Source organism: Ursus americanus, chromosome 13 (genome assembly GCF_024610735.1).
Source record: "Ursus americanus isolate L20-20 chromosome 13, mUrsAme1.1.p, whole genome shotgun sequence".
Lineage (NCBI taxonomy): Eukaryota > Metazoa > Chordata > Mammalia > Carnivora > Ursidae > Ursus > Ursus americanus.
The window spans coordinates 70,374,471-70,398,081 of record NC_142139.1 but is presented as its reverse complement, the minus strand read 5'-3'; the positions used below and the strand labels follow the sequence as shown (position 1 = coordinate 70,398,081).

At 57.5% G+C, this 23,611-nt stretch overlaps 2 protein-coding genes across 2 annotated transcripts; both read right to left on the bottom strand.

Annotated features, from left to right (window-relative positions):
* Positions 1–4,497: 4,497 nt before the first annotated feature.
* REEP4 (receptor accessory protein 4) lies at positions 4,498–8,586 on the bottom strand. The gene is made up of 8 exons (XM_045774120.2): positions 8,082–8,586; positions 7,182–7,254; positions 6,725–6,801; positions 6,512–6,632; positions 5,993–6,106; positions 5,447–5,582; positions 5,129–5,283; positions 4,498–5,040 (listed from the first exon to the last, which is right to left on the bottom strand). The coding sequence occupies exons 1-8, from the start codon at positions 8,111–8,113 to the stop codon at positions 4,972–4,974; spliced, it is 777 nt and encodes a 258-aa protein (XP_045630076.1). The 5' UTR covers positions 8,114–8,586; the 3' UTR covers positions 4,498–4,971.
* Positions 8,587–11,819: 3,233 nt separating this feature from the next.
* On the bottom strand, positions 11,820–20,109 carry LGI3 (leucine rich repeat LGI family member 3). The gene is made up of 8 exons (XM_045774070.2): positions 19,640–20,109; positions 18,665–18,736; positions 17,761–17,832; positions 17,339–17,410; positions 17,130–17,201; positions 16,388–16,557; positions 16,069–16,233; positions 11,820–13,955 (listed from the first exon to the last, which is right to left on the bottom strand). The coding sequence occupies exons 1-8, from the start codon at positions 19,843–19,845 to the stop codon at positions 13,138–13,140; spliced, it is 1,647 nt and encodes a 548-aa protein (XP_045630026.1). The 5' UTR covers positions 19,846–20,109; the 3' UTR covers positions 11,820–13,137.
* Positions 20,110–23,611: the final 3,502 nt, after the last annotated feature.

The window sequence follows — 23,611 nt, the reverse complement described above, 5'->3', positions numbered from 1 at the left end:
AGCAGGCGGGGGTGGGGGAAGGAGCCCCGGAGAGTCAGGCCAAGCTGCCACTAATCCGGGCGGGGAGAGGGGGGGGGCACCCACGTCAGAGCGGGGACTGCCGGGTGGAGGGCATCTGAGGACATCCCCTCCCACACACGCGGCCGTCTGGGCACCTAGCCCTACTTCCCCAGCCCCTCCATCCTTCAGACAGCTGAGGCTGGCCTCCCACCCCGCCCCCCACCCTTGTGGCAACGCCTGGACCGGGGAGGGGGGGGGGTCTGGGGGAGGGGGAATACCGGGGAGAATTCTCCCAGGACCTTGGGTGAGGGGGAGAGGAAGGGAAGTGTTGGAGATGCTTTTGGAGCCAGGAAGAAGCTCTGGAGCAGACGCCCCCCTCCCCTCGTGCCCACCCACCCACATCCCTGACCTAATTCCTCTTCTCAGTCTGCACCTCCCCAATGCCCCTCCCCCCTCCCCCAGCCTCCCCTCCCCTGCAGTCTAACCACCCCGGTAGAGAAAGCTACCTCATTCTGCCCCAGGCTCAGGACCTTCTGCCTAGCAACCCAGCTCTGGCCCCCAGCATTTCCTGAGTGCCAGGCATCATCTTCCTGCTGGTTTCTGCCCCCTTCCCAGCTCCTGGGCGTCCTGGTCAGCCCCTGATGTTTATCGGGGACAGGGGTGAGAGTCTGGGGTGCTCTGTTGACCCCCTCGTGGGCAGGGCAGTGCCAGCCCAGACTCCCCACCTCAGCCTGCGCCAGGGCAGTGTCGGAACAAAAGGCTAACTCCCTGCAGCCCCAGAGTGGCTGCCGTGACCACGGCAGGAGCCACGGGCACACGGAGGCCACAGGCGGGAAGGGGCCCCCCGATGGACACAGAAGGGCCACAGGCTGACAGGGGCTGAAGAGGCAGGGAGAGGGAGGAGCCACCCAAGGTCCGAAAGCAGGTGGGGCACCGTGGAGGCAGGAAAGGACACCCGGCAACTGGGAGGCAACGGAGGAGAGCCTCACACGGGCCAGGGGGACTGGGAAGCTGGAGAGTCAGCCCAGGGCACAATCTGAGTGGGGCTGGTCCCTGGGCCAAGCCGAGGCACGCTCTTGCCGGGGGCCTGGCCGGGGCTGCTTCAGTTCCCTCCTCAGTGCCCAGCGCGGAGCCCAGCATGGCTCTGCTCCAGGTCAGCTGCAACCGAGGCCCAGCCTTGATCTGCCCGGGCATCTGGTGGAGAACGGAAGGCTGAGGGCCATGGGCAAGCCAGAGCCTAGGGGGCCCTAGGGCCAGGAACCCCACGCAGAGGGAGGCAGTGCTGGCGGCAGACGTCTCTGTGCCTCTCACATGGCAGGCTCTGAGGGAAGCCCAGCCCATACCCAATGTTCCCGTCTCAGGTTCATGTGTGTGCCTGGCCAGAAACGCCCCAGAACTTGGAATTCTCCTTGCCCCTTCCCCTCTGGCCTCAGAATGTCTTGGAACCCATGCAGCAGCCATTTGGCAAATGTGTGTTCTAGAGACCCTGGCGTTTTCAAGGCTCTGTGACGGGCCCCAAGAAATACAGTGCGCAAAGATGAAAGCACAAGGGCACGTCTGCCCTCAAGGAGCTTGGAGTCCCGCAGTGGTTCTTGTTCTTGGCTCTTGGAGCCAGGAGGAAGCTCTGGAGCAGACGCCCCCCTCCCCTCGTTCTTGTACCTGCAAACAGTCGCTGGGGCCTCTGCCATGTCAGGCCCCACGCGGGGCACCATGGGTGACTACTGGAGGTGGCATGTTCACAGATGAGTATGAGGTGCTTCTAGTCTCACCCTGGGGAAGTGGGGGGAGCTTCCCAGAGTTGCTGACACTCGAGCTCACAGGTCAGAGACTAAGTGAGCCGCACATGTATGACGATATTTCACTTTGACTAAACCACCGTTTGTTCCAGGCTGGGGTACAAAAGTGAATAGGACGCAAGTCTGTTTTTATGAAGTCACAACGAATGGCGGAGAAAATCTGATGTGCTCAAGGCAAAACCAGAAGTCTGTGTAAGAATAGATATGGTGCCGTCCCCCCGAGCAATCAACTCCAAGGGGGCAAGGGGCGTGCTGGCTGAGGGTTTCTGTGGGACAGGTGGTGTCTGAGCGGGGATCACAGGGCAGATAGGAAGAGGAGAGAGAGTTAGGTAGAAGAGGAGATATCAGGTCAGGGGAACAGCATGGAGCTATGAGACAGTCCGGACTGACGAGGAGAGGCGGCAAATACAAAGCAAGTAAGGTGTAGGGGAGGCCAGTGGGAGGGAAGGGAAGGGCGTTGGGCACACCAGCATGGCCCACGGTGTGCCCAGGACCAGTGAGCAGGCCAGAGATCGGGAGCCTTGGGAGCTCGAGGAGGGGTTGGCAAGTCTTTCTTGGAGAAAGCAGGTCTGTAAGGAAGGCTGTGGGGGCTGGGAAAGAGAGGGTTCAGAGGGTGGGAGACGCATACGGCTGGAGCAGAGGCCTGGGGGCCGATGGAGATGAACGATGAATGGATGAACGTGGGCGCTCAGGAGTCAGGAAAGGCAGGAGCTGTGGGGCAGCCAGGCTAGTGGGGGGGGGGGGCGGTGTTGGGGAGGCGAAGATCTTGCCCCTGAGAAAAGTGTCACCATTTCTGCCCAGCGGCCCAAGGGACCCTGCTGCCCACTGTAAAGCCCATTCTAGGAATGAGGGCAGGTGAAGCTCTAGCTCCCTCAACACCCCACAGCTTCAGGCCTCCCCCCGTGCCCCCTTCCTCTGAGCTTATGTTTCATTTGCCCATTCATCACACACTCCTCTGTTGTGCACGCCCAGTTCAGGGGTGTGGGTGCTGCCATTCCACGTCTGCCACAGCAACTTCTGGTGAGCTTGACTCAGGAGACAGGGCCCCCACGCTCAGGCAGCACAACTGGAGACAGGTTGCTTCACCTCTCCAAGTCTCTGTTTTTCCATCTGTAAAATGGGTCTAAGCCTTACCTGCAGGCTCATCAGGAGGATTCAAGGAGACCATCTCTCTAAAATGCCCAGCGCAAGGCCAGGTGCATGACCGATGTTCAGTCCAGGTCCGTCTCCTTCTTGCCTCATCTCAACCTGCACGGTGGTGAAGCAAGCCGACTCTGGAGCCACACTGCTCGGTTCAAAGACCAGTCCTGCCATTTATTAGCCTCAGCTGCGTAACCTCGGGCAGGTCACCTGTCCTCTCAGTGCCTGTCTTCCCATTTGTAAAGGGGCGTAATAATAGTGCTGCCTCAGGAGGCTGTCGTGAAGGTTCAGCGAATGTACGCTAGGGGCTTCGAGCAGCACCTGCTGGGTCATCCCGTTCTCCGTGCTGGCCACTCCTGGACCCTGCAGCCTGAGTATCTTGAAACATGCCTGGTACCTGGGAGATACTCAGAGACTTTTTGAATGAGTAACTGAAGAGATGAGGCTACACCACGGTGCAAGGGAACGCCGAGATAGAAGTCATCGAACACCAATACGTGAGGAGCTAAACCGCCCCGGCCGGATAAGTGCCTTCCCCAAATAAAATCCAGATAATCCCCACACCAAGAGTTAATCCATACTCCTCAGGTCACTCAGGATACCACCCTAGTTCCCTTCTTCCCAACCACCTCTTTGCTTAATCAAAAGTGGGAAGGAAGAGCAGGCATGGGGTGGCTGAGAGGAGCAGCCCTGGGACACCGTAGTGAGGCCAGCACCCAGGGGTAGGAGGGGCCAAAGCCAGCACCCGCTGCCCCAGGGATTAGAGTAGGGGAGGGAGTAGAGTCAGCTCAGGCAGAGAGCCTGGGTCTCAGAACAGGGGAGACTCCGTGGATGGGGCAGACAGAACCAATGACCACAAACAACAGGAAGGAACAGCAGAGAGGGCCCTTGGAGGCCAGGCCAGAATTCTGCATCATCTCTCCAGCCAGCCAGCCAGCCAGCCAGCCAGCGGCCAGGCCCCTCTAGGGCAGGGCTCTGGCCAGCCTCCCAACCCCGCCCTCCTTGACCTGGAAGCTAGGGGCAGCCCAGACACTGGCAGCTGCTGCCCTCTCGCGGCCACTCTAAAAAGGTGCGATGCTCCCACTGTCAACCTAGAAGTTACAGGAACTCAATGCCCCTAGAGCTGCCTAGAGACCCCCGAGGGCCCATGGAGGAAGTTGGCCTCCCCAGGCTTAATCTGTTTACAGCTCCAGCTAATCCCCATGAGATTACTGTGCTGCCCGAGTTCCCTGCACACCTCTGCTCCTACTGCCTTCTACTTCCCATTCAAGGTCCAACCCCATCTCCTCCTGACTATAGTCCTAGACTCTGACCCCTCTCCGGGGTGTCCTCCCCCCTTCCCCTGGTCTCCCATCTGTGTTCTCAGAAGTTTCCAAGAGCTTCCTGTGACAGTACTCGCCACATCACAACTATATGTCAATGGCTACCTTCCCCAGAAGACTGGGCCTTTCTGGCAGTCTGTCCGTCCTCTTAGCCCCCATCCTAGGCGTGGACTGGCCTGTAGCGGGCTGTTTAATAATGTGTGCTGTGAGCACCAGAAATACAAACCAGGACAAACAGAACACTTTTATGTGTTTATTTACCAAAACGTGCATAAACCTGACCTCATTCACCAACACAAAACATACAACCACCACACACATACACACACACACACATACACACACACACACACACAGGCCTTGGAGGAGGCTGTCAAGTACTCTGAAGGACAGGAAGGAATGAACACAGCTGGGTGGACTTTTGGTTTCACTTGCAGAGTTTTGGGAAGGGCTCTGGTCCCACACACCCGGGAGGGCAGAAGGATGAGAAAGACAATAAATAGAACCCTGGGCCCAGCCTGCTTTGGTACGTTCCAGGTACAGCCCTGTGCATGGCCCCGGCAGCACCTGGCCCTTAACCGACAGTGGGAGCCAGGAGGACAGAGCCTGAGCAGCTGGTGTAGGCAGGTCAGACATGCAGCCAGAGGTCCCCTCCAAACAGCCCCCAACGCCCCATAAGGCAAGAGGTAAGACTTGACCAGGCTCTGCAGACCCTAGCTGTTCATGTCTGAAGAAACGGTCTTTTTCCTCGTCCGAACCTTCAGCGAACGCGAGGTGGTGCCCTGCCGGGAGAGAGCCGGTAAAACCTGAGGGGGTCTAGGCTCCAGTGCCTGGACAGCCCACCTCCCTCACGCCTTCCTTGCCACTCACCTCCCGCACCAGCGGCTTCCTCTTGACCACACGCAGGCTCTGGCTGCGACCCAGAGGCTTCTCTCGGGGCCGGGCAGGTGGCTGGGGGACTGCCTCTGTATCTGACCAGCACTCATCGTCGGTGTCGCTGTCCTGCAGCCCCCCTGCCCGGTACCCTGTAGAGGGGGGAGGGAGGCCAGGGAGGCAAAACTGGGCATTTCCATAGCCTGAAGGCCTGGGGCCAAGCCAGGCCTTCTTCTAACCCCTGGGGAAGCCCCAGCTTGCATGGAAGAAGCATCCCCCGCGGAGCAGACAGCTCCGGATCGCTCTCCCACTCACCGATGGGCGGCCTACGGCGAGGTACTTGGTCCTCCAGGTAGAGGGGGTCCTGGTAGGCAGGGGCAGGGGCATCAGGGATGGAACGCAGGTCCTGCATGGAGAAGCTCCGCAGCCTTCCGGCCAGCGCACCCTGACTCTGCAAGGGACGGGGAGCCACCGCATCACCTGGGGGGGGATGGGGCCAGGGATCCTAGCAGGAAGGGGTCTGAGCCAGGACAGCTGCTCAGGGAAATGAAGGGCTGAGTGGCACGTAATCACTGGGGCCCAGGCCTCAGAACTGAAAGCAGCTCAGTAACCTTCTAGCCCCATGCCTCTGTGGCACCAACAGGAAATGAAGGCCCAGAGAGCAGGTCGCTCATGGTCACTGTCCCAGGCAGGGAAGTCTGAACTTCCAGCTCCATCCTCCTGCCAACACCCCACCCGTCACCTCTCACCCTGTTCCCTGGCATGGTCAGGTGCTCTCTCTGGGCTCCCTGACAGAGAGCTAGACTCCCCCAAAAGGCACCGGGGGTGGGAGGGCTGCTGGAGGGCTGGGGCCCAAGGCACCTTGGTGGCAGCCTGCACAGCAGCCGAAGCAGCAATGTTGAGGCTCCGTTTCCCAAAGCTGAGCACCGTCTCATAGCTGCGCTCCTTGGCCTGCACGATGCAGGTGTCAATCTCCTGCGGAATGGGGGAGAGTTCAGCGGGACAGGGGAGTCACCCCTCCTCTGCGGACCATGCCTCCCTGCCCACCCCCACCTCCAGGGCACTGGCAACCACGCCAAGAGCAGGGCTCCCCACCCACCCATTCCCACACCTCAGTGAGTGACCGTGCACAGCCTCCTCCCACCATCCCCAAAACAGCTTCCAGCTGGTGTTTCACACCTCAAATGGTCATTCACACGTGCTCCCATTCGAGTATCTCAAGAGAGGAAAAAGGCTAGTTTCTGTCAAGGTCCCACAGCAAATCGGCAGCAGGACTCAGATTAGAACCCAGATTATCACCCAGCATCCTGAACTCCGAGTCCAGGGCCCTTTCCTTCAAATCCACCCCTATGTTTCCCTCCCTGACTCCCCCCAGAGTACCTTTTCATGACGGGACAAGGATGGGTGGACAAACTTTCGGTAAAGGAGGCTGGCCCCTCTGGTGTAAGGTGACAGCAGCCACAGCACAAAGGCCATCTTGATCTCATAGTAGAAAGGGAACCTGTCAGAGCGCAGGGTGGGCAAGTTAGCCAGGGAGCCAGGCTAAGAGTAGGCCATCACCTCCCCACCGCCCACAGACCCCCGCACGCATACCAGGAAATAAAGATGTCTGTGAAGGTCTCCACCGCCATGAACAGTGCAAAGACGATCCAGTACATCATCCACCGGACCTGGGCAGGGGGAGGTCAGAGGCCAACAGCTGAGCCTGCAGAGCCAGCTCCCCTGTTCCGGGCTGACCCCGAGATTCCAGAGAGCCTGTCCTGCTGCATTCTCCTGGCACCTGGCTGGCCCTAGAGAGTTGCCTCTGAGAAACTGCCACTCATTTCTGTATCCACCCCCAAGAAGCTTCACCCACATGATTCTGCACAGGCACCCCAACAGCCTGCCTTCCAACCGCAACCACTCTGCTTAGGATATGCCACCTGTTTACACCCCTGGAGGAAGGCGAGGCCAGTTCAGACCCTCCCCACCTTGCCAAGTCCTACCATACCCCCAAGGTCGTCGTCCCACCCAATCTAAACCAAGCCCTCCTGCCCACAGCCACACTCACATATTCACGAATGTTCTTGGTCTTCACAGCCTTGTAGGAAGCATAAGCTGGGTACAGCATCCCGAACACCAACCTAGAAGAGCCCGTAAAACAGAGGGGGAGTATGAGGGGCATCATGCCCTCCTGCCCCCACCAGGTGGCCACCTCCCTCACAGGTGTGAAGTGGCAAGGGCCTATCCTGTTCTTCCCGCTTGGCTTGCATGACCTGTGCCTGAGTCAGTGCCCTGGAGGCCACCTCCCCACCCTGCTGTTTACAAACACCCCAAGCCTGCCCAGGCCTGCACCAGCGGCCTATGGGTGCATGATTGAGCGGGAGCACACACAGCCACTCACAGGTGGGTGGGAGGCAGGCTTTGGAGCTGGTGAGAGCACCAGGCTGTCCCCTCCCATGGACATGCAATCAGGCCCAGGGCCACCAGACCTGGCACTGCCAGGTTGTAGGCAGAAATATTGGAGCCAGGTGCTGGAATACTAAAAGGTGAGGGGAGGACAGAGTAGGGACGCTGAGGCCAGGGTGGTGAGTCATGTGACTGCTCAGATGGGAAGCAGGCACCTGGAATCTCTGCCCACAACGTGCCACAACACCTTGTGTTTGCTAAGGTGCTGCAGGCTGGCCAGGAGGGCCTCTGTCCCACAGGCCTGTCTGCAGTGTGTGTGACTGCAGGAGGGGTCGCCATGAGCCAAGGGGGCTTTGGAGGTGGAGGACAAGCAAGGGTGCCCGATGGCACGTGCAGGTCTGCAGGTCCGCAGGTCCGAAGGTCCGTTAACCCTTGTGGTGAGTGTTGAGGGAGCTGTGACCAAGCGCAGAAAGCCCCCTTCCCCACCAGACGTTCCCATCTTCCACCTCAGAAGCCGTCTGGCTCCTGGGAGTAGAGGCTCTGCTAAAGTAGCCATACTCACACCACTAGGCGACAGATCATCCAGGACACCATCTTGCAGCCTCGGGACGAAGGGGGAACCCCCACAAGAAGATGACCAGAGAGACGCTCACGCGGGGCTGGGATGGGGTAATCAGTGGAACAGGAGGGGAGCTCGGGCCGCCCCCTAACCCCGCAGTGCGCGGAGCCTGAAGAATGGGGAGACCCGTGGGCTGAGGCGAGGAGGCCGGGGCTCAGAGGAACCGACTTGGGAGCCGGTAAGGGCAGGCGCGTTCTTCCGCCCCCGCCGCGCTCCTGGGGCAGTTACCGCTCAGCCCCGCACTTCCTGCTGCGGGGAACCAGGTGTTTTGCTCTCGCCGTGGCGCTGCTGCGGGTCCCGGGCCGCGGGTGGCGGTCACGGCCTTCGCTTGTTCGGGTCCCGGCGGTCTCAGGGTGCCCGGCCACCGGTACCGGCCTCGGGGCGGAGTTTACAACTCACTTGAAAGTTGCACGGAACTAGGCTCTGCCCAACCCCTGGGCTCCTGCTCTTGGCGCAGGCGCAGTGCGGCCCCGGAGGGGGCGGGGCAAGGTCGAGGAAGCCAGGGGCCTGCCCCTTAAAGGGGCGATGTACCTCCTGCTCGCGGACTGGGCCCATTAGGTTGAGTAGCCGCCCTGATTGGAAAGATTAGGGGGTGAGAAACAGCAACGAAAAAAGGTGTGGAGGAGGAAACGAAGGAAACTTTGACTCCAGAGTTTTCCCGGCTCTTCCTTGGCTTCCCCTTTTTGCCTCATCTTTCCCTTCTGTAAAATGGGAAAAGGCATGCGATGGGTGCAGGACCCCGCTTCCAGGCTCACGCACAAGTGGAAAAAGGCTTGGCTGAGCGCCAACAGATCCAAGTCTTGCAGCACTAGGTCCGGAGATGCATAAGCGCCTCAAAGACGCTGAGGCGATCTAGAGCGAAAGCGGGAGTAGGAGAGGGAATCTGAGGCACTCACCACCCCCATGAGACTCACCCTGAAGTGTGGGCTTTCAGGAGTTGACTTCCCTCTGGGATACCTGCCAGAGCCCACATATCTGGGTGGGCTGACCATGATGATTTGAGAGATTCTGGGCAGAGCACCCAGCCACCACCCCCCACCCATGCCTTCTTCACCAGAAGTTTGAAATTCCACCTATTCCTGCGAGTCAAGAACACACGCATCCCTGAGAGCTGAATCATATCAACAATTGCCACTTTGTAGCTAATTTTTGTATGCAAGGTCTTGACCTTTACAAAGATTCCCCCCCCCCTTTTTTTTTTTACCATTTAGGAAATACATTCCCTCTGCCCCATTGGTTGCTGGATGATGGGTGAATGTTTGACTTGATCAGTCCTCTGAACATGGCCCAGGAAGGGGAGAGGGAACAGAGAAGCTCCTCTAGGGGCAGGTATATGGGGGAAGAAGGGGGAAGGCTCAAAGGAGAAGGCAAGCTTTGTTGCTTCTAGAATTTTGTATGTAGGATTGCATTCTTTGTATCTCTTCTGCATAGTGCCTCATTCCTCCCTCTGACAATGGGGACCATGCCTCTCCACCCTGTGCAGCCTCCCCTCTGCTTCACAGGGCTGAGGTGAAGGAGACAGCAGAGTTACCCAGAGCCATGGGGATGAGAAACTTGGACTGTTATTACTTTTTATTAGAGCCATAGTTAACACCCATCACCTATCGAAAGGATGGACTAGGTAATGATGGGGGCCAGGGAAAGGAGGCTTCGTGGGAATAAATAAACACGAGGTAATTATGTAGTCTTAATTACTATCATCCATTTTATTGGTGTTGTTGGGTGTGAGAGCTAGCAGTGAAACTGACCCACAGGAGAAACTCCCCTGAGGCCTCCCTCTTCCCATCTAACCACCCCCTCACACTGGGCCTCACTCCTACCCTATGTTGGAAGAACGAGGGACTCCGAGGTCTAGAGTCCCACCACGCGTCTATAGGCACAGACATTGTGATAGAGGTGAAAGTCGAGCTTAACCTAGGAGTCACATCCTTGTCTCCTGGGAGCAGAAGCATGTGACTGACTCACAGGGGCCAGCGCAAGAGGAGCAGGGGGCTGCAGGAGAGGGGAGGAACGGGTGATCGTCAGGAGGGAAGGCGGCCTGGGCTGCCCGGTGCACGCGCACCTTTGTCCTGTGGTGCCTGCCGCAGAGCCGCCTCCTCTGGCTGCCCCTACCTGACCTGATCTCAGCCTCTACCCCCACTTGCGGGCGAAGAGCTCTCCTGTGCCCACTTTGAAGGCCATCCCCACGGGGAAGGTCTCTCACTTGGAGACCCCCGGTCCCGATGACTGCGCTTAGGAATCTAAGGGACACCAGAGGGCTGCTCCTGAGAGCAGGGCTCAGCATGGAGGGGCATGTGGCTGGAAGCTGAGGGGGTCATCCTCCTCGGCTCTGGCAGAGTGAGTGGACTCTGTCTCTCATGGCCTTTGGTCATGAGATATTGACACAGTCACCTAGCTAAACTGAGTTGCTAAGCAACTCTCTGGACACACAGATGACCCCCAGGGCAGGTGACCAGGCAGGCATACAGCAGGCTCCATTCCCCACGTGCAGAAAGCAGGGAATTCAAGGGGAGAAGTGTCTCCCACCCCTGGAAGGGGTCCTAGGGGGAGTGACAAAATGATGTTTATCTTTCTACTGGGCAATGTGTCTGGGACACTCAACCCACTTCCCCTGGCAACTTCTCCCTGGCACAGCAAGAGGGTCCATTTCCCATTTGAAAAGCAGGACAGGAATTCCCAGGACAGTGTGGCTGGGGGGCCTGAGGGACATCTGCTAATCCAAGAGCACATGTGGTTTGAAGAGGTGGAACCCCAGACAAGGCACCTGTGAGATTCCACATCGTGAGGGGGTGACTAGGGGCAGGCTTGGTCGGGGGCACCTGAGACTACAGGAGAGACAGAGGGCCCAGGGGTTCTGAGACTGATGGGTGAGGAACCCTAGTCCACAGACAGCAGTTCTCCCCAAAGATTAACCTCCTTCTTTCCCACCAAGCACCATTCTCTCAGCCACTTCCTCATCTCATAGAGTCCTAAAGACCGATGCAAGTCACAATGCAGTGTCAGACACGCTATTCCAACAGCTTTCCATATGTGAATGTATTATATATTTCATGCATTTAAATCTCACACTAACTCTGTCAGCTAGGCACCTTGATTATTCACATTTTATAGATGAGAAAAACGGAGACACAAATGGGATAAGAAACATGGTTGAGGCCGCCCTAGCCGCTAAGTGGCAGGATCCAGAATTGGTAGAGTAGGTTTTAGTATCTACTTTACAGAAGAGAAACCGAGGGCCAGGGAAATCAGTAGACTTGCTTGAAATCTTACACCTAGGGCAAGGGCTGGCGGCAATGGAACGGAGGGGAGAGGAGAGAGACTCCTGAGCTTGTCTTTGGCCATGTTGGTTGGAGTTGATCTGATGGAGGGACAGACTCCAGTCTCAGTGGGCCCCAAAACTGATCTCCAGGAAGGAAAACTTGGGCCATGAGTCAGCCCCAGGTGGTAGAGACTAGTCACACTTGCTCCGCACCTGGGTATCATCATTGTGAACTCCTGACCCCCGCCCCAGCTGATCATGGGGTGCCCACTTGCTCCTCCGAAGGAGAACAAGGGAGAAGGGGGTCTGCACGCTAATGCTGGCCCCCTGACAATAGCAGGGACACAGAGCACAGCCCTGGCTCTGTTCTGAACCAAACAGCTGTCTCTGACTGTAGCCATTGGACACCCGAGAGCCAGCAATGGGGTGGGAAATTTTTATTTGCAGCAGTGACTCATAACATTGCCCCCAAGTGCCCCTGGGCATCCTGCCACCAGTAGGCCCTTACACGGTCTAGGCACAGGGAAGTTTGCCCGCCTCACCCCACGGCTTCTCGGCCAGCCTTGCAGCTCAGGGCTGTCGATCCCCAGCATACAGCAGAGGGCAGCAGAAGCCTGGCTCTCAGGTGCTGCTTCTACAGGACCCTCGCCCCCTCCGCTACTCAGCTTGCACTAAGAGGCAATGCTCCTGGGGCCTGCCTCTGGGGATTGGAGAGGTCCCAGGATCCCCAAGATGCTCTCTAGGCCTCCTCCGCTCTTGGCACCCACCCAGTTGGCTCGGGTGCTTGCCGGTCCCTGGCTCGGCCGGCTTTTGGACCCACCTCACAGCGCCTACACGGCTCAAGGTCCACATCCCAAAGGCAGGGCTGAACCAGGGGTGGTCTGAAGCTGGAGCAGCCACAGTAAAGAGAAGCTGAAAGGCTTTTATCTGGGTGGTCTCCCGTCCCCAGGTGAGCTGGATTCAAGGTCAGAGCAGGAAACTCCAGTGAGAAAAGAGAGAGCCCTAAGAGGAACTCAGGGACTGCTTTGTTATTGCTTTGCCCCCAGATCGAGCTGGTGCCCAGAGGCTGGCACCACCATTCCCATCCTTATCAGCTACAGGGCAGGCACACGAGGTGAGCTGAGGAGGGAAGGTACCATGCGCCTTCTCCAAGAAGAGAGTCAAGGTGATGCAGGAGAGCCTCTTTAGGCCGCACTGAATCTGCATGTGTGCACACAGAAATGGGAGAGTCAACAGGTGTGTGTGTAATGAGGGTGTCCATGAGCGTCCACGTGTGCACGCAGGAGCGTAGCGCGGGTGAGTGAGCCCAGCAGCCTGAAGGATGTGGCCGCGGGGAGACCAGAGAGTAGGGAAGCTAAGCTGAAAAAACGGGAGGGGTGGTTCTGCCCCGCCCCCATCTCCTCCCCTGGAGCCAGAGCTCGGGGAAAGCAGCAGATCAGGGGCAGGGTGGGGGGGACTTCAGGTAGGGTGTGGGGCTGACAGATGTCCACGTATGAGTGGGCACAGGGCCGCTTGGTTGCCTGGCACAGCTACAAGTCTCCATGCTGATGACAACTACAGTAAGTGGCTCCCCTGGCCCGCCCACAGTGTGTGCCCATGCTCACGGGGAGGGGGGGATGCGGGGTGTCCGTGGGGCCATGTATGCAGGTTGGTTACATGTGTCTTCACACAGGCACACGTGCGGCTCACACAGAGACTTCTATTCAGGTCTGCCGGACACCCAGAGGCCTCAGCACCCCTCTAGGCACTGAGATCCACCACGATGTGTCGGTACACGAGTGTCTGTCCCTTGAAGCTGGGGGCCAGGAGCAGCTGGGCGTCCCCAGCAGGCATGTAGCAGAAGGCCCGAGGGGCCTGCACAGCCAGCTCCTGGAACCGCACAAACTTCTGGCGCCCCTCGTCCCACTGGTAGATCTGCGTGAAGGAGAAGTCACTCCCCAGGGCCAAGTAGCGGCGGCCGCCCACGAGGAAGGGCTGCATGGCCAGGGAGCCCCTGGAGGGCAGGGCCTGCACTTCAGAGAAGCGGGTGCCCTCCCAGCGCAGGATCTTAGAGTCGCCGATGTAGCGGCTGAGACACAGGTAGCTGTCGCGACCAGCACGGAAGTGTTTCACGGCCTGGGCATCAGGCACCTGGGTCACCTCGCCCTGGGCCACAAACTGCTTCTGGGTACGACTCCACTGATAGATGACAGGTGCCTGGGAGCTGCTAGACACGATCAACCGTGGCTTGCCCTCACCGTCCACAAACTCCAGGTCAGTGTCACGGTGCCAGGCGTGCAGGGCCTGGTGGGAGTAGAAGCCGTTCTGGTGCCAGCGGTAGAGGCTGGTGGCACCCGCCTTGGAGCTGTCGGCCACAGCAAAGTACCAGTCGCCGTCAATGCGGAAAGCCTCGAGGTCGTTGGGCTTGCGCACGCGCTGTGGGTCGATGTCCTGCAGCTTCGTGAAGCGTGTGGTGTTGGGGTCCCAGTGGTAAATATAAGAGCCCCCAAACAGCTGGGCCACAACCACGTACAGCTGGCTGTCCACCACCATTGGCTTGCAGTGCACAGCAGAGGGGGCTGCCGGAGTGGAGAGAAGCAGCATCAGGCAGGGTCCGGCAGCCGCAGGCCCCCACCCATGCCATGCCCTTGAAAAGGGGGTCACTCGCCTCCAACCCTGACCCAAAACTAAGGCTCTCTGCTACAGTATGCCTCCCACTGAACTTACCCACTTTTCTCAGCTAATAATCTGTCTCAGCATCACTCTCCTTCCACCCTTGCCCGCAGGGTTTAAATATCAGCTGACACTGAGCACAAAATAGGCATCCCTAGATATTGACCAGTTGTTTATCCATATTGTCGATTATTGAATTTTTATTGTGTGAAGTGACTGTGCTAAGTGTGAACAGATGGCCTCAACTGATCACTCTGAAATGGATCCTATTATTTTGCCCATTTCACATTGAAAGAAGCAGGCTCAGAGTCTAAGTGACTTGCCCAAAGCTACCTGGCTGGCCAGATGCCAGGCAGGGCAAGGAGGAAGAGCCTGAGCCCACCCACAGCCAGGTGATAGAGCCACGGTACACACAATCACAGTTTGATGTTTGGATAGTTGTGTATGAAAACACATTATCCTAAGAATTCCCACTTTTGCAAGGGCTTTTATGTTTGAGGATGTCTGCACGAATGTACTTTCGCTCAACAACCAGATTGATCTGACCTCTTCTCAGGCATCCGAAGCACAAGGGGCCACACTCTTCACGTGTCCTGGTGTCCCTAATTATCACCTCTCCTCTCCTCCTTCCCAGAGCTGCTTTACCCGCCCTCCTCCTCCCCACCACTCCCCCCAGGAAAGCCCATGTTGAACCCCGGGGCTCTGGCAGTCACCCCTAAATCCCTTCCACGGCCTTGGTCATGATCCCCCCTACTTATGATCCCCCAGCTCCCAAGGTGCAGCTCAGACCCACCATGCCCACACACCCAAGAGCACCTCAAACTCCAGCTGGCCATGACTGGGCGCATATCTGCCCCCAAACCTCCTCCTCCTCCTCTGTGTTCTCAATTTCTGTTTGTGGCTCCACCCAGTCACCCCGTTCCAGAAACCTGGAGCCATCCCCCACACCTCCCTGTCCCTCACTCACCCACAGCCAGTCGGCCCCGAGGCCTGCCAACCCTCCCTTCTGCTTTCTAGTACAGTCTGCGTAGGCTTGCTGGTATTTCTTCCGTGACTGCTTTCCAGAATTTACCAGAGAGACCAGGGAGATCTGGCTCTGGGGTCTTCTTTGGGGGGAAAGGTTTCTTTTTCATAAGGACTTCAGGTCCTTTCAGAGATACAGGGTAATTTAAATTTTCTGTTTCCTCTTGTGTCACTTCACTCCTCCATTCTAAATCACTCTCCATCCCCACTGCTGTTGGCCCAGTCCAGGCCCCAGCACATCTCCCTAATGGTGGGCCCACATGCCTTACCCCATGCCAAGCCACTCTCCACACTGCATACGGAGAGAGTGTTCTAAAATACCGGCTGCTTTTGTTCATACACTGTGCTCAAAACCTGTCCGTGACCTGGTCCTCATGTCTCTTGAGTCTCATCTGCCTCTTTCTACCTAGAACCTTATGCTGTGGTCATATGAGCTGCTTACAGTTTACACATGCATGCACTCATGCACTAAGCTGTTGCACAGCTTCTTGATTTTGCTCATACTGTTCTTGCTGCCAGAATACCCTTCCCACATTTTTTTCTCTGAGCTAAGTCTCCCTCAGCCTTCTAGATTCAGCTTAAATTCAGTGGATCCCAAACTGAGCTCACTAGCCACTCCTATCTCCTTCTTGGTTCACTGGCACCACCCAGTTACTTAAGCCAGGCACTTAAGCATCACCTCTGACTCTCCCTCATCCTTCAAGACACAGCTCAGGCATCCCCTCCACCAGGAAGCCTTCCTTGATTGCCCAGGGTAGGCCTCTCCTTTGCGGCCCCAGAGCATCGTGCTCATATCTCCCTCCTCATACCCACTTATTCTATGGATGTTATCTGTGTATGTATTGGCCTCTCCCCAAAGACTGGAAAGTTATTATGGGCAGAGACCATGTCCCATCTATGCCTCTACCTGTAGGAACTCAATGGAGAGGAACAATGGAGCCCAGCACCTCCCACTCCCTTAAACGGGGGTCACCACAGCCAGGCCAGGGTAAGTACCTGGGATTCTATCATAATCTCGAAGCTGCCGTTCCACATAGTCCCACTTGAGGACAGCACAAGCGCTGGCACCTGGCTGGGCCAGAGCCAAATAGAGGTCGCTGGAGTAAAGGAAGGGCTCGGCCGACACTGCTGGGAAGGGCAGGGTCTGGTACAGCACGAAATCTGCAGGGATAAGAGGGGAGGGGTGGGAAGAAGAAGGGTAAAAGCTTGTTGGGGGGTAAGGGCTGCTGGACCGGCAAGGTTGGCGGAGGCTGGGGGCTCTTCCAGCAGCGCCTGCGGAGCCGCCCTGGGGAGGCCTGGGGGGGGCACCTCTTACCCGTGGTGATGCAGTCGAATTCCCGCAGCGGCAAGTCCTGCACCTTGTGCTCTTGGAAGCGGGGCGGGCTGGCGCAGTAGATGGGAGCCACCGTGGTGTTGGTGTGCGCCAGCCACTCCACCAGCCACTTCACTTTGCAGTCGCAGTTGAGCGAGTTGCCCCGCAGGTCCCTGGATCGTGAGGGTGATGGAGGGAACACAGAGAGGACGAGGCTCCCAGGGGCTCTGCCCCCACCCCTGCCCCAGGCTCTCTAGGCTTTTGGAAGTGGGTATACTCAAGGCTTCTGCTCCCATGGTATCTTTGCACAGATTAGACAAAAGCTCCCCTTGGGCTAGGTGCACCCCATGGACACGTGCTTGGCCAGCAGAGTAGGGGCCAAGTTTCAGTCCCTACTGACCTCCTGGGTCAGGTGCCTTTTGCAGGGTATAATCTGCATAGCTATGTTGCATCTCAGTTCCTTCAAACCTTCCACAATCCTGTTTTTTTCTTGTGTACATACTGATTAACGGTTGTGGCTATGCTAGAGGACTTCAATGCACGTTCAAATCAAACATACATTTAAAAAGCACATGTTTAAAAAAACATACACATATACATTGTGTATCTAGTAGCCTTCTAGGAGGCTTCCCCAAACCCAAGCCTCTCAAGACCTTATGATCTTCCCAATTCTAGCTCCCACACCACTCTCTCCAGGGACACGCCCTTCTGTGGCACTGTCGAAAGAGGTAGGGCTCAGCCTTACAAGTCACTCAGGATGTCCAGGGGCCGAAAGATGTCTCTGGGCAGTGTCTGCAGGTTATTGTTGGCCAGTGATCTGCAAGAGAGACCCCTGGGTCACCTGAAGATCTCACAAGAGACCCCTGGGTCACTTGACTGAGGCCAAAGGCCACAGTGATGAGGGGCTCTGGTCCCGTGTGTGTGTGAGTGTGTGTGTGTCCGTGATGTACTCACAGGTGTGTCAAAGACTTGAGTCCTCTGAAGGTAAACTTGGATAGTGCCCAGATGTCATTGTTCTCAATGAAGCTGGAGATAATGAGAATTTGTCTTAGATGCCACTCAGTATCCCAGACCCCCAACCAGCTATTTCCCTCTGCCCCACCTAGGTTCCTGCCCATGGTCCTGAGACAGGCTTCCATTCTGATTCTGGTGTCATGAAGCCTGTGGTGACAGCGCATCCGGGCAGGATGGTTTAGGCAGAGGGGCAGATGAAATGACCCTCTGCTTGAGTCCTGCAGTCAGAGGATTCCAGGGCTCTCCCTCCCCCTTACCCCCCCTCCCCCCAGCTTTCCTCATTCAGCCTGCCCTCTCAGTCCACCCAGGCCAAGGCTCCCTCCTCCCTTCTGGTTCCCATCTCCCCACTCCTTGCCACACACAGGTACTGCAGGTGCGACAGTCCTGTGAAGGCGTTGTCTCCAATCAGAGTAAACTTGTTGGAGTTGAGTAACCTGGAAAGACAGAGGGGGAATTAGAGCTTCCAAGGGTGTGCTCCCTGTGCCAGTCCCCAGCCTGCCACCTCACCCTGGGGCTTCCTCACAGTCCTGCAGCCCTGCTGCCCCGCCTCGGGACCCCAGAGCAGCCTGGCAGCAAGACCAGCCAGGAGCCTGTTCTGGGCCCAGAAGCCATTTGCTTCAAGGATAGAAACAGTCAGGGGCAGATCTCTCCTGTCAAGCCTGGTCCTTCCCCACTGTGTCTCTCTATCTCTGTCTCTGCCTCCATTCTCTGTCTCCCACCCTCATCCCAGCTCACTCAGTCCCTCTCAGACTGGTGGTGAGTTTGAGGGTAACCCATGGTGAAAAGGAGTTGGGGTAACTCACAGGCACTCTCTCCTTTGACTGGGGCTTCAAACAGAAACAGCCCCTGTTAGAATTCCACACCTTCCCACTTCCCTCCCTTTCGACCCCCAGCTCTTTCTCCAAATCCTGGTCCCTGCAGTCAGCTGTCTCTAAGATTTCTGGCACCTTCTGGCACCATCCCAGGCTACTGCACCCAATTCTTTGGGTCTCCAGAGGAGTCAAGTCCTTTTCTAACTGGGCCCCAAATACCCACTCTTAGTTTTCACATGCAACCCCCACCTTCCCTCACCCCACAGCGGCTCCCCGCACCCTCCTGACTCTATGCTGCTCCACCTTTTGTGGCTATCCCATACAGCGAAAGTAAGGGACACCTGCACCTTACTCTGCAATGACTACCTGCATTTGTTCTCCTCTCCCCGGTCCAGGGTCTGTCCCCTTCCACTGCCCCACCCCCACCCACCCTTCCCCAAGGCCCTGTCCTTACAGGAACTGCAGCAGTGGCAGGTGGGAAAATGCTCCATCCTGGATCTCTGAGAAGGCAGCATTCACCAGCGTCCTGTAGGGGACACTGGAGTTAGTACTGTGGGGACTGTGCAGGGACTAGGGGTAGAAGGGCACACAAGGTGAACAGGGCAATGGTTCTACACGCACTTACCCTGGAAACTCCCCATTTCACCAGACTGGCCTCCCTACCCAGAGCTATCTTTCTCTCCCCTCCATAAACTCGTTGCCTTCCTTCATCACTACCCTTCCCTACTGCCTCCCTGAGCACCAGTGGCCCCAGGCTGAGCTTCCCCTTCAGCCAAAAGAAGGTTCCATTACCCACACCTTCAAACGCCCACAGTGTGCTGGGAGCTGCTGAGGGATGGGGCCCTGGGATGGGGGTGGAGGATTGGTATCCTGCCCTCAAGGACCACACAGCTCAGCTCATCCCTGAGGCCACTTCCAGCAAGTGACAGGCTGGCCGGCCCAGTGCAGAGTGGAGGGAAGACCAGTGGAAGGCTGTCCTGTGCCAGGGCACTGTGTGAGTGGATGTCACTCCCACCCCTCCCCCAGCTTCCACCCTCCCTCCCCCCACAAAAAGCCTTTCTGCCCTTGGTGTGACATCACAGGCAGGGCCCACATGCTCTTGTAAACATCCCCTCCCCCCACGTCCAGAGCCCTGCACACAGTAGGTCTCATGGATGCTGATGGTGGTGATGATTCATTCTTGGCCATAAACTCCTGTTTCCCAGCCATGGCTGCTGAGCCTGCATGACTACGGAACTCCCTGCCCTGCTGATGCCGTGAATCTCCAGTCCTGAGGACCCCTGGAGTCCTCCTGCTCCCCACACTTTGTAGAGGGGGAGCAAGGGTGTTCCCCACCCACTCTCAGAGGGCTCCCTCTCTCCACTCCCCCACCTCCCAAGCGCTCCCTCTCTCCACTCCCCCACCTCCCAAGCCAGGGCAGGACACTCACAGAGAGATGACCTCGGAGGGCAGGTTCCTGGGCACTGCCTTGGAGTCCACACAGAAGGCGGTGTCCCTGGTGCAGGAGCAGCTGGGCGGGCAGGGGGGCGTCTTGGGGGGCCTCCTGGCGCTGACTTGCAGCATCAGGCAGAAGCCCAGCGTGGACAGCGCCAGCAGCCGGAGCCCGGAGCCCCGCCTGGCCCGCAGCCCCGCCATGCTGCCTGCAAGCTCTCTCGCGGGCCGCCGGCCGCAGCCCCGGCCCCGCCGCTCTCCGCCACCCAGCACGGGCCGCCACCTCCGGGCCACCGCCGCCGGCCACTGCTACCGCAGCTAGGGGCCCGGCCGCCCGCTGCGGAGAGCCGACTCCTCAGCCCTCGGGCGCCGGCTCCGTCCCCTGCCCTGCTCGTTCTCGCGAGCCGGCCGGGAAAGCTGCGCGGGCCCGGAGCCGAGCGAGGGCTGACCGGCGGGGGCGGCCGCGGAGTGCGGCGGGGGCGCGCGCAGGGCGGAGGGGGCGGGGGCGCGGGGGAGTCCCGAGCTGCGAGTAGCCCAGGAAAGGAGTGGTTGCGGCCCTGGGCGCTGTACGCCCTCACAGCGGTCTCCGGGGCCGTCCGCTTGCGTGTCCAGCGCCCAGGGACTGTCGTGAGTGCAGGTGTGGGAGGTGTACGTGTGCGCCCTACGCTGGCATGACTGTGCCCGTGCGCACCTCTGCGCGGGCACTCGCACGGAGGCACATAACCCCCGCGGGGGCGTTTCTGCGTTGTGGATCCGCGTGCCTCTGCGTGCCTGTCTGTCTGTCGTGGCCCTCGGGGGACACATCCTCTAAACAAGAGTTCATGGGTGTGTCATAAGCGACATGTGTGTAGCTGCGTTCACATGTGTTTCCACGGGCCGGTGAACAGAATGTGCCTTTGTGTCTCTGTGCGCTGAAAAGGGAAATGTTTGTCCCTGAGTTGGAGTGGGAGTGTGTGGAATTCTGGAACATCTCTCCCTACCCGACCACAGACGGTTGAAGCTGGGTAGAGCCCTGGACGTTTTCCAGTCCAGCTCTTGGTCACAAATGAGCAAACTGAGGTCCAGACTAAGAGGAAAGCAGCCCAGCTTGATGTCACATGTACTGTATGTTGCATGCTCTGTGTACTTAACCCTTCCAACCTTTTAAGGTAGATGATAGTAATCCCCTTTTACAGATAAGAGAAGTGAGGCTGGTAGTACCCGAAGAAAGGGACAGAACAGGGGTTTCAATCCACTGTGCCCAACTCCGAAGTTCGCATTTATACTTCTATACCAGGGATTTCCGAAGTGTGGTCCAGGCAGTCCAGGAGAACCTTCCAGGGAGTCACTGAGGTCAAAACAATTGTCGTAAGAATGTTAAAACTTAATTTTACTTTTTCAGTTTCACGCTCTCACAAAGTACCCTGGAATTTCCAGAGGCTACATGATGTATCTTCTGTTAAGCCAGAAATTAAGGAGATTTGCAAGACTGGGTGGCTCAGTCGCTTAAGCAGCCAGCTCTTGCTTTTGGCACAGGTCATGATCTCAGTGTCCTGGGAGCCAGCCCTGAGTGGCTCCTCACTCAGTAGGGAATCTGCTTGAGGATTCTCTCCCTCTCCCTCTGCTCCTCCCTCTGCTCATGCTCTCTCTCTTTCTAAATAAACAAAGAAATCTTTAAAATATAAAGGGATTTGCAAAAATGTAGAACAATGACACTCTTGTCTCTAATTTTTTTGCTTTATAAAATAGTTTTTAAACATTTATGTTATTTATGTTAAAACATAGAATGGGTTTATTATTGCAATTTTCATTAATTAACACTTTTAAATTTCTCAGTAAATCTCAATATGGTAAATATCAATAGATATAACCCACATAAACAAAAGCTCTTTGGGGTCCTCACTATTTTTTAAGAATGTTAAGGGGCACTGAAACCAAAATGTTTGTGAACTGCTGCTCTCTGCCGTGTTACCTCCCTGGGGGTCTGTGTGCGGGACAGACTGTGCCAAAAATTCACTGGGACAAGACCGGGGGAGCCTGGAAGTCAGGTGAATGGGCTCCCAGTCTGGTGTTCTTTCCATATCAGGCCAGGAAACTGAGATCACTGGGTCTAAGATGTGTCCCTAGCTGTCCCCAGCCGCTGCCAGCAGGGGCTTCTCCGGTCGGAGCTTACGTCTGTCCGTCTGTCCGTGCTCTCTCAAGCAGGGATGCCCCGTCCCTTTGATGTTCACTCGCCACTGCCCGTGCGGCCCTCTGCATGCCAGCTTGTGGGAAGACGAGCAATGGGGGTGGGGAGGGCGGCTGGGGCAGCTGGGCAACCGTCCCCACCCGTCCCTGGCACAGCTCTGCCCAGCGCACAAAGGGCAGAGTGAATCTTGTCCCAGCCCCTGCAGCTGAGGCGCTGGAAGGGGGGAAAGAGAAGGTCCACATAGAAGGGGTGGCTACCGTAGGGCTCTCCATCACCCACGGTTCTCCCGGAGGGATGTAGCCCAGACACAGACAGAAAGGGGGAGTCTCGGCCCTGTTCTCAGCTAGGGATGAAGTAGATGATGATAATCGTGGTGATTGGATTGACCATGTCATTGGGTCCTCACAATAGCTTGGAGAGGGGGACAGGACAGGCAGACTAGTCCCATTTCACAGCTGAACACAGTAAAGCCTGGAAAGGCAGAAAGACAGATTCATTCAGGGTCCCAGAGCCGGCCAGCGAAGCCCCAAGACCTCCACATGCTGAAGAAATGAACTATTGACCGCTCACCAGGAGCCCCTTCATGCTGGCTGTGTGCATGCTCCTTGCCCTGCAGCAGCTAAGAAGCCTCAGAAAAGCAGGGTCTCAGGACCAGTTCCAGGGAAGATTGGGCAACAGAAAGCTCCCACATAGCTGACGAGAACAGCAGTGTGTGCTAAGTGGCAGGTGAAAGGGCAGCAGGAGGCTGGGAGATTTTGGCGGAGGGAGGGGGCACTGTAGCCCGGGCCAGTGAGGTGGCAGACCAGGTGCCGTTGGCTCTTGCCTGGCCTTTTACGGTTGGCGGCACTTGGAGAGGTGGAGAGGCATTGAGGGTGGGATTTCCAGGAGGGAGAGATGGCCTAAGTAAAGGCCAAGATGTGAGAAATCTGCAGCAGAGGGCTGGCGTGTTGGGGGTGGGGGGCAAGGGGACAGCTATGCATGCCCTGCTAAAGGTCTCTCCTCACTTCCTGAGAACGAAGACGAGGAGCCCAAGATCTCTATGGGTCAGGGCCAGAGGAGTCGGTGCTGGCATCTGAACTCCCTTATGAAACGTGAGGGCAACCTTCTTCCCCCAAACTCCAAATAGGCAAAAACAAGTGGGGGGGGGGAAGAAAAACCATAAAGCTTGTGAGAATTACAGCCTAAGGGCAGCCTGCAGGGAAGACTGAGGACCTGAGAAAGCAGAGGCTTCGTTCCAAGGGAGACTCCTTTCTCAGCACTAGCTGGTGATGGCAAGCCCTACACACAGCACCTGCTCAGAACAGGCTCCACAGCTGGACCATGCGGCCCCCTGAGACACCCGCAGGGACCCCGCGATGCTTGCAGTCCTCCTTGGCTCTCCCACTGGCCCGCTGCCCACCTGGCTCAGGCCCAGTGCATGTGAGTCAGCCAATCAATCCCAGCGTCGCCAGGACAACCCGGGGCGGCAGTGGGGGCGCTGGGGGTGGGCAGGGGTGGGCACCACAGCCAGCTGTCGCCTACATCTGGCACCTGCCCACAGCTGAGGCTGCACACAGTTGAGAGGAGGATGCTTCCCCCTCCTCCGTGAACCCCCCCCCCCAACCAATCCTCCTAGGACACTTGCTGCTAGAGGTTTCTGCATATATTTAAAAGGGCAGTTGGGGGTGGTGGTGAGGAGGGTGGTGGGAGCAAACACTCCCTTCCTGCCCCTCTCTCCTTCCCTGATCTTCTCAGGCGCTGTCAGTTCAGATGCTATGCTGTTGTGCAACCTGGAGGCCAAAGGCTCTCCTGCTGGAGAGGAGG

Excerpts from the sequence above, each read along its gene's own strand:
- REEP4 (XM_045774120.2), bottom strand. The coding sequence starts at position 8,113 with ATGGTGTCCTGGATGATCTGTCGCCTAGTGGT. Across the intron at positions 6,802-7,181 it reads CCAAGAACATTCGTGAATAT|GTCCGGTGGATGATGTACTG; the intron begins GTGAGTGTGGCT and ends CCCCCTGCCCAG. Across the intron at positions 5,583-5,992 it reads CTGTGCAGGCTGCCACCAAG|AGTCAGGGTGCGCTGGCCGG; the intron begins GTGCCTTGGGCC and ends CGTCCCTTGCAG.
- LGI3 (XM_045774070.2), bottom strand. The coding sequence starts at position 19,845 with ATGGCGGGGCTGCGGGCCAGGCGGGGCTCCGGGCTCCGGCTGCTGGCG. Across the intron at positions 17,833-18,664 it reads CTGCCACTGCTGCAGTTCCT|GTTACTCAACTCCAACAAGT; the intron begins GTAAGGACAGGG and ends CTGTCTTTCCAG. Across the intron at positions 17,202-17,338 it reads CTCAAGTCTTTGACACACCT|ATCACTGGCCAACAATAACC; the intron begins GTGAGTACATCA and ends TCTCTCTTGCAG.